The 9,927-nt window shown below is 37.6% G+C and overlaps 2 protein-coding genes across 2 annotated transcripts in view; one reads left to right on the top strand and one right to left on the bottom strand.

Moving 5' to 3' along the window:
* LOC118740462 (beta-hexosaminidase subunit beta-like) overlaps positions 1-1,354 on the bottom strand; it is a gene marked incomplete in the record, with an annotated part of 7,059 nt that extends 5,705 nt beyond the window's left edge. Inside the window, 4 exon segments of the mRNA XM_036472019.1 lie at positions 105-208; positions 477-660; positions 746-825; positions 893-1,354. Of these exon segments, the coding sequence (XP_036327912.1) occupies positions 105-208; positions 477-660; positions 746-825; positions 893-1,004 (480 nt within the window).
* LOC118741799 overlaps positions 1-9,927 on the top strand; it is a 354,618-nt gene that overhangs the window by 201,986 nt on the left and 142,705 nt on the right. The gene's annotated exons all lie outside the window — the stretch shown is intronic.

Raw genomic sequence — 9,927 nt, 5'->3', positions numbered from 1 at the left:
TACAAATACAAATACATATTTAAATACATAAGTATTTTCAACAGTTATGTATATGTAGTAGTTGTGTGGCGTTAATGGGTTAAATTTGTCACTTGTTTACTTACCAGCCCACTTGGCATTGGCACCAACAGCTGGGAGAGTGTTTCCAACCCGCGTAATATACCCCAAATGGAGTTGGCTTTTACCACTCCATCACCACGTACATAATCTGGGGTATGTGGGAAATTAAGAAAAAGTAAATGGTAAAAAGAAAAAGAGTAACTTTTTTAAGTGGCATTAAACAGCGTGAGATAAATTAAAAAGATAGAGCACAACGAGTGCAAAAGATGGGCGCGCTGCGATTAATGCAACGTTCGTTCACTTAATATTGCAATCTTTTGCAGCAAGTTGTTGTTGTTGTTGAAGGACGTGCTGCCGCTGCGGTTGCTCTTGTCTTTATCCCAAGCCATTTCAATTACTCACACACACTTACTTACATGACTCATCCATGTCGAGATGTGGCAAGTTTTCGCAGGGTTGTGTCAGATTGACAAGGAATTTTCGGATGACACCAACGGTAGCGGTGGCAGGCGCGCGAATGTAGCCCTCCGCTGCAGCGCGTATGATGTTGGCGTAGCGTGTGAAGGCCGCTTCCAGTAGCGCACAATTCTTGTTCACAGCCTTTGATATGGGAGGAGATAAATTGTTTGCGAAATTTGAATTCTTATGTCCAGTTTTTTCTTCTTTGGTTTTCGAAGGCACTTACGACAAATTTAAAATCCGTGGCATTAACCGCATAATAGGTACTGCTCTCCACTTGTCGGTGGGGCTTTGGCCAAACTTTGCCTGCATGAATAGAGGAAAGTGTAATTTAAAATTTAAAAATTAAATGAAAAGGAGTTTTTTTTTTAACCAGCAGTGGCCTTGAATTCAGGACCATAGCTGCCATAGCCACCATCGGCATTGCTAAATTGCAATTCGCAGCAAAGTATTGCCAGCAAAATTGTCAAAATCAGACTGCGCATTTCGAGCGAATGAAGTTGTGCTCGGTGCCAGTGAAAAATATGTACTACGCTTGATTATAGAAAATTAGCAAAGCAAACTGATAAAGTGATTGTAATTTGTAGTCACAATTTGCCCTTTTTATGAGGGAGGTGACGCCTTAGCAAATTGACACAGCTGTTTGTTTCTATAAGCTTTATTATCGAATGAGTATTTCGTCTTACGCATGCAAGTAAATTCCTATGAAAGCACGAGTAATTGGCACCTCCATAGATAGATGTCTTGCTTTGTTTACTCTATTGAATTGCAACGTAGTCTATCTCTGTATGATAAAGCTAATTATTAGCTATTAGCGGTTAACTTTCTTAGTTGAAGAGCAAAAAATATTAATTAGGGAAAGTAAAACACAAAGCAAATAATCGGTGATGCCACTCCATTTTTTTTGTCGAAAACCCTATTAAAAAGTTAAAGAAAATCTTAAGTATAAAATATTCATAAAGTACTACTTTTTATATAACATTTTAAGCTCTTGGCTTACGACGCATCGTTTTCTTTGGTTTGGTAACCCTTATTTACATTTTTTTTAGGACATTTTTTATAGAATAATTTAGTCCCGATAAGTCTTTGCAAACAGTACTTCTAGGACACTTTTGAAAAACGTGGATCAAAATTACGCTTAAATATTGAAGGTGCATATCTTTTCTATAGCATATATTTTTAACCAATTATGCGGGGAAAACAATTACCCACGGGTCAATTAAGCGGGGAATACTGTACATGTGAATACTACTTCATGGTCTCATACATATACCTTTTGCTTTGAAAAATTTTGCGTTATATTATTTTGCAAAACGAGTACGCTGCTATAATGCCCTGGTTTTATACGTTTTCAAAAGTAGTTCAACCCTTGCCACGTCCCTTTGTCTTGAACGCGAGTACAAGTAGTTTTCGTTCCAAAATATGGAAGACGAGGACACATCTACGGTAAATATTTCGGCGGCGCTTCTTTAGAAAAGTTGTGAGATCCCTCAAATAGAACTAGTACATACTGGCTATTCACAAATCCTAAGACAAGCTTGGCGTCATAACGATTTCTGACGGCTTGGGGAGCTGCATACGAACGATTACAGCCGCATGGCTTAAGGCAGGGTAATTTTAAAATTTTTCTGGATTACCACTACTAACTCAGCATTACTCAAGCCCAAACAGGCGTGATTGAAGGCAGTGTCCCGATGTAAGCTAGGCCGAAATGCTAAGCAATGCGGCTTCAAGAGAATAAGTAGTGAAGTGCCTAGCTTGAGCGAAGAATTTTGTAGTAATACTAGAGGCTAAGCTAAGTTTGGAGATAAATATAGCGGATTTGTCTTTCGAGGAAAGCATGAGGTTTCAATTCAAAAGTAAGACCCAGAAAACTAAATATGTGGAAAGAACTAACGATCGGGCGTAAGTAGTATTATAATCTCTTGCTTAACGTCTAAGATTATTGGCTTAGGATAATATATGAACTTAAATCTCTTCGTGTTGAGGGCCGACTGAGATGGGTAATTTGATATGTCCGCCTAGATGCATCATTTGGACATCGATTACTCTGAAGTCTAACGTGAAGTTGAAGCTGGTATTTTATGAGAGACCCTGGGAGCAAACTGATTAGTGCATCTATCTTACTTTGCGATTTGTTCAAGGGAGGAGTCCAAGGAGGACTCTGGCGTTCTTCAAAATAAAGTCGAATCTAGTTAGAATCTGGCGCTCAAATTTTTTGCTAAATGTTTGACTGGTGGTGTGGTGTGGGTTTTAGCTTTACGCCGTCTCTACGAAAACATTTCATGGCCGAGGGGCTCGCTTTCCAATTTTAGATGTTGCCCAGGCAATGGATTGAACATAGGCCGTACAGAATGTAGTATGCACCTCTTATCTCTCGGGTTCAGCGGCCGCTCATGTGGCCCGTATGTAACCGAAAAAAAACAGACGGTATCTTCCTAAAAACGTTACGAGGCTACTGGCCGGGTGAAATCCACTGGAGCTAAAACGGGCAGGAGACAGTATCTATAATATCAGCTATTCTAGCAATTTGGCTTAGTTCCAACTAGATTAATCGATGTATAATATTGGTCATCGCACAGTAATTTGTATAATATACTAAAATTTCCGAATCACAAAAATATTCCAAAACTTGCTAATGCATAGTGAAATAGTGCTATAACTTCTACCGCTTAGACTTTGTTGCTTTTTCAATTTTTCCTAATAAACAATCGTGGTACAAAGCTCAATAAAAATATTAAAAATAAAATCTTAGCAAGCCACAATAACATTGACAAATACATAGTTTAGGAAGAGCCTGCCTGAAACTATACAAAAAAGCAAATAAGCAAATGGATGTATAGAATTGACAACAACAACCACGCTGTCGAGTTTAAATAGCGGCAAATCAGCTGCACTTGATAGTAGTTGGTTGAATAAGGAAAATGAATTAGCAACAAGAGTTTACGGGATGTACATAGCTCAGTGGTTAACGCTTCTGACTTTGAACATCGAATTCGCAGGTTCGATCCCTGCTGAAGTCTAGAAAAAAGAAGTCTGATGAGGAGATGTGGTGATCTCCGAAATAGTGCTATAACTTCTACCGCTTAGACTTTGTTGCTTTTTCAATTTTTCCTAATAAACAATCGTGGTACAAAGCTCAATAAAAATATTAAAAATTGCTAATGCAAATTTAAAACTATGCACATGTGTATATTTAATTCTTTTGTGGTCCTTAAACATGATTTTCTCTTGAACTCAAAAAATATACAGCATTGTTTGGCTAAATTATAAAAGAATGCAGAAGACGAGCGATGAGCTATTGTTCCCAATTTTTTTTTTGCCGCATAAAGAAGAAACGCATGTACTAAATATATAAGTAGTACATACACTTTTCCTCACCCACCAACTATGTATGTTTAACTTCCCTTTTGTCGTTTAAACTTTGCATTGTGTCAAGTGCCTGAATATTCCTGCTCCCTTTTATAAAAGCACTGGCGAATAATGGGGCAGTGAAGGATAGTCCTTTATTGTTGTCGTTAGCCACTCATTTTCCTGTCTCCCCTCTTTTGTATATGAAATGTGAGTTCTTTTTAATTTAGCCAATGTTTGCTTGAAGCAATTTTTAGCTTTAATTCGTTAAACGTCGGAGCACTTGCAGAAATTACTGCGTTTCTTCTCGCTACAGCGCAGCTTAATTTACAGAATTCTGTGGTTCTGATACTTTCGGATCTTAGCAAAGTGTCAGTCATACATAGTACACTTTTACATGTACTCGTAAATATGTATAATACGTGAAGCGTTGATTGTGTTACGTAAAAAAAATCATTCGAATGCAGTGTAACACAATTGCACGAATTCAAAGTTATAGCGTAGACAGACGGCAATCTTAATTCGGATTAACGGCGCAGTTGGTTTGATCTGAATTGTACCCTAACAGAAGGCTGTATTGCGGATTAAGCGAGCAGCAAGGTCGTAAGTTTGTATCCCAAGGGCAGAAGATTTTTTTTAATTTTTTTTTGGTTCCTTAAGCAGTTATTTTATATATTTTTTTATCAAGTTATAGTTGTTGTGACCTTCTTAAGAAACTAAAACTCAAAAAACTTAAAATAAATTGATATAAAATAAAATTAAACCATAAATTAATATATATAAAATAAACTAAATAAAAAAGATAAATAAATCAAATCTAATTTGTTATAGTTGCTCCAAGTGGAGATCGAATATTTTTCATTCACATTCGTCTATTTTTCATTCACAATTATCAGCAGCTGCCCGTTTTGGTCAGTGTTTTCATCGAAAGTTCTCTGATCCGCATTAAGAAGTAACTTTAGGACTTAATCCAATTGCTGTTAATTCCCGAGATAATTCCGAATTAACGAGTTGATCCGTATAAACGCTGCCGTCTGTAATGCTTTTACTTGCATTGTATGTAAAATCCAGCGACTGCAATCTGCTGGTCATGCTTTTGGACAAACATATGTACAAATAGGACTAAACGAATAGTTGTGCGCCTACATTTCTCTATCCATTTGCTGTTTTTTGTCGTTCTTCCTTCATTCATATTTGTTACTTCATTTGGAAATTTCGTTGTTTCGCGGTTTTGCTGTGGTTTGCTGTGTTGTCGTTCACTTCGCATGCTTAATTAAATGTGCAATTCCGCGATGCGTCGGTTACGAGCCGGACGAACCAAGCTTGTCCATTCCTTACTGTCTGCACCTGATCATTAGCTCCGAATTAGTGCTATTAAAACTAGTCTGGCAATTGTTGAGTAGATTTACCGGCAATATTCGAATCTCTTTTTTTTATGAAGTTGTGTACATATGTATGCTTATCTACCTATTTGAGACCACTGTAAGAGGAAGCCGGTAGTATAAGTACGGGAGCAATTTGAAAACTCAATGGGCGCGTTCATAAGACGGAGCTGTTGGGTAACCGTTGGCTGTTTGTCTTAGAAACGCACAGTTGAGTAGTTCCGCTCAGCTCAACTGTTGGCAACTTTCCGCCTTTTTTTTCAGCGGAAAATTTTTACGCTACCTGAACTCAACGCGCTGGGCTTAGCCTAAACAGCTGATCAAAAAGACGTACGGCGCTTATATTAAATTTAACGCCGCTTACTAAGGTGACAGTTGCAAAGAAAACTTATTCTATTTTATATTACCGATGTGATAAAGTGACTAAAATATTTTATAATAATACTACGTTTCTATATATATGTTTTTTTAAGATGTTTGCTATATAATTATACACTGTTTAATTCATTATATCATTGAAAGATTTTTTCAACACGGCGGCAGCTCAGCGTTGAATTCTAAATACTATCGGCGCAACTATCTCTATTTTTTTCAATTTCATTTGTTTACATTTATCACCTTTCATCTCATTCATTTGACAGCATATTCATCAAGCCGTTTCTAAGACGTAATTGTTGGGTTCAATAGTTGCCAGCAGTTTCGTAGTAGTTGAGCTAAATAGTTACGTCTTATGAACGCGCCCAATGACTGTTTGAATGAAATATATGTTTTTCTGCAAAAAAGCGTTTTATTTCTTAACATAGTCTCCTCGATAGCTCGCTACATTTAGTTCAGCGTTTCTCCAATTTTTTGATTCCTTCCAAATAATAGGTTTATCAAGATCCTTTAAAGAAGCGTTTGTTTCAGCGATGACCTCTTCATTCGACCCAAATATCTTACCGCCGAGCGATTTCTTCGGATTTCGGATACAGCGCATAGTCGCTGGGGGCAAAATCTGGAGAATATGCTGGATGGGGTAGAGGAGTTCATAGCTCAATTGTTGGATTGTATCTATGGTGACGAAACAGCACTTTTTTCTCGCCCAAATGTGGTCGATTTTACTTTAAACAATATTCGCCAGAGATCGTTTTGGCACTTTTCAAGGTAATTGATGAAAATGACACCGCGTGCATTCCAGAAAACTGTGGCTTATTGGCCGACAGACCTACTTTGGCCTTCTTTGGTGCACTTCGTGAGTGTTCCTTGGTCTCTGGTGTGTTGTGATGGATCCACGTGTCGCCAACGGTTACGGTATATAAGTGGTCCGACGTTTGAGTTTATGGTCATATCATAATATTCATGTAAAATGTGATGTAGACACTCAATTGAGATGCTTACATCCTCAGCCTACATAGACATTTTCATTCGCTGATCATTCAATATCATTCCAAGGATTTTATGGACAATTTGTGCTGGGATGACCACCACGGAACGCAATAAACCGCATAAATTCAGCACCAGTAAATTTGTATACAGTGTTATTTTACACATATCGGCGCACACACACACCAGTTACTCGCTCGCTTACTGGCATTGCATGTGGTCTCGACTTAAATGGCATTTGCCTTTTTCTTTTCTTTTTTTTGCTGGCTTGCTGAGTTTGCGAATAGCCGCAGCAATTTTAGCTAAATTGATTTTTTAATAAAAATCTGTGAAGCGCATGAAAATCAGGCTAAATGCATAAAAATGCATTAATATTCGCAAAGATGCCAGCGGTTAAAAGCTTTTCACTAAAAAATGCCAACAATTTCAAACCCACACGCTGCGTCGGCTAAGCTTTAAAATTTCAACAACAACCACAATAGTATCTCAATAAACATATTTAAACATACGAGTATCATAAAAATCTTAGCGCCACCTCTTGAGTTGTCTTGTTCACAGTTTTCTATCTTAATTCTTTAATTGTGCTCAACGCTTAACGCGCGGATTTTAATTCATTGAAAATCATACCACGCAATCAACGCTTCAGTCAATTTGCCTCGGCGCGTTGCTGGCATGTCGGGACAGTTCATTACCAAAACGTGACTTTAATATCGGCCCACATAAACTTTTTTATTTACCATACTTGAGGTGGTTGCTTTTTGTTGCTATATATGTTGCTGGTATGTATGATTGCAACGTAGGTGATACAATCAGTGAGTTGATGCTGCTACTTTGCCGTTTTGTTGTCGATTTTCGCACTTCTTCACTCTGCAGACCAAAAAAAACGCTGCGGAAGCAACAACAACAATAAGTGACAACAACACCATATTTGCAAAATATAATCGACTACAAAATACGCGCTGAAATCTGCGGACGGTGTAAGTGATGTCAACCCACACGAAAAATACGTTACATGCTAAAAACCACAACAATTCATTGTAGCGTAGAATGTCTTCAATATAAATTTGTATAATTTGGTGAACATGTATCGACTTCATAATTTGATGTCTTTCCTAATCAACTGTTACCCAAGAAGTTTTACCTGCCCGAGGACCTTAGTACTTCTCCAATACTACTTACACAGCGCTGAGTTGAGCACTTTAGTTATTCGAATTTTGGATGGCTCAGCGCCTTAGTCTGAAAATCAATAGATTATTTCCTCGTCGCAATGGTAAGGTTGGGACTTCGTTGTATACTTCCAATTGTTGTACCATTACTTTTAGGGCCACTTCTCATCCATTTTTCAAATGCTGATGTTCTTGGTATTGTGCATCATTAACTCGTTTCAAATATACAGACGGTAAATAAAGCATATGTATTACAGAACAGAATGCCGTTGAGTAGGAAAATCTCTTAATAACGGCCGACTCTATGAGATGATGTTTATTGAGTTTTTTTTTTATATCGACAGCATTGTCCTCTTATCGAGCCACTTGTGTAACGGACGAAACCAATTTTTCTAGTGTTTTGTGACCTATTTTTTAATGCTGAAACTTAAATTCTCTGTAATAACCACCAAACAGTTTATTTTTTTGTTACTATTACTAAGTTGGGCCCTTTTTGTTATTATTTGAGGGAATAAAAGTGGCCTACATACATACATATTGCTGACCCCATAAAAGTTCACTCAAACCCCGGGCCATTTAGGAAATTACGCAGTTAGAGGATGCCATGTTCAAGATTCTGCACGGAGACTATAATCGCTTCCCAACCTGTAAGAGCTGAAGTCCTGTCAGGTACCCTGCGAGACTCCTCTAAATGATGCTATTAAAAATTCTTAGATTGCGTTTTAACTTAGGAGCTGCTTTGCGCATCCTTTTGAAGGACCACAGAAAGGCTTTGGACCATATAGGCTCCGATAGGACACACGCCTTGCAGTCACCTGTGTGAAGGAAGGTTGAGTAAAACTATGTATGTATTCATATATTTTTTATTTTAGTCTTTAATGCCCGTGATTAAACATTGTTCTATATTTATCATAATAATTTATATAATTTTAATACAAACTTTATGAATTTTTTTCCATATGTTTTCTTCTTCATTTAAAAACCGATTTTATAAAGTTTTACTAGTTTTTTGAAGCTATGGAGGGTGGGACATGTGTTTACGACTTAAAATACAATAACTTTCGGAGGTACCCGACAATTTCAAAATAACATCGTTCCGGCACCGGGCCTAGCATTGCCATCCTCGAATATGCATCCATCAGCATACCATACTTGGAGTGCCCTTGCCAATCGTTGTGATTAGCTTTATGCACGTGCCCCTTTCATGAAATATTACCTTAGAACATGTTAGAGGATAATTTCGGAAGCCTTTTATCCGTGAGCTTGACGGAGAAAACTGAAAAAAAAAACTGGTTTCGAAACCTTCAGCACCTTGAAGGTTTCCACTCATTACGTTCACTAAGTTCCAGAGTCGCAAAAAGCTCCAGCAAGCCTTGTTGTCAATTGTTAAGCTTTCCAGGCGCGCAGCCGTACGTCTCCTTGGTCCGCTATTATAGTTCTGGATTCTTGCCAAGGTCTGTGAATTCCAATTCCTTTTCAACTCGCTAGATATGACTAGATGTCGATGAAAGCCATATAACAAAGATTTCCGACCCTTTGGGCAAATTAGAACCTTGCAAAATATCACAAAGCCCAGATCAGATAGATATGCACGTATGTATATATACATATATGACAAATATACTTTTAAAGAATGCATTGAATATTTTTCTCTGTGTTTCGCACGGTACGTGTTGGCATGACACGACCACGCATCAACGCTTTTAATCCGGCTCATTGCCTGGTAGTCGGCTTAAGCCTTTGAAATGATAATCAAATTGTGGAAACATTAAGAAGTACATTACGAGATATTCAAACAATAAAAATTTAGATATTCTTGTAAATACTATGCACAATACTATGTACACTTAAATGTACATATAACCTGAATGTATGTAGCGCACCGAGCGGTCGCTTTTGGCAAAATAAAAGGGCAAATTCAGATTCCTCGGACCTCGAAACTTCTAGAAAGGCCTTTTGATACTTTACATATTTGCACTTACATTACTTTCAATGGTTTTAAAAGCTCTATCACCACAAAGCTCAAATTGAAAAAAAAATCGCTTAAAATCGCCAACCTGGAAAAACTGGGAAATTATTTTTCTATGTAAAACCCAGACTTTCAGAAAAACTTTGTTTCATCAATTCCCCAGAAAAAACTGAAAATG

The sequence above is a fragment of the Rhagoletis pomonella genome, unplaced genomic scaffold (genome assembly GCF_013731165.1).
Source record: "Rhagoletis pomonella isolate Grant_MI unplaced genomic scaffold, Rhpom_1.0 Rhpom_scaffold_00006, whole genome shotgun sequence".
NCBI classification, from domain to species: Eukaryota; Metazoa; Arthropoda; class Insecta; order Diptera; family Tephritidae; genus Rhagoletis; species Rhagoletis pomonella.
This window is presented reverse-complemented; position numbering and strand designations above follow the sequence as displayed.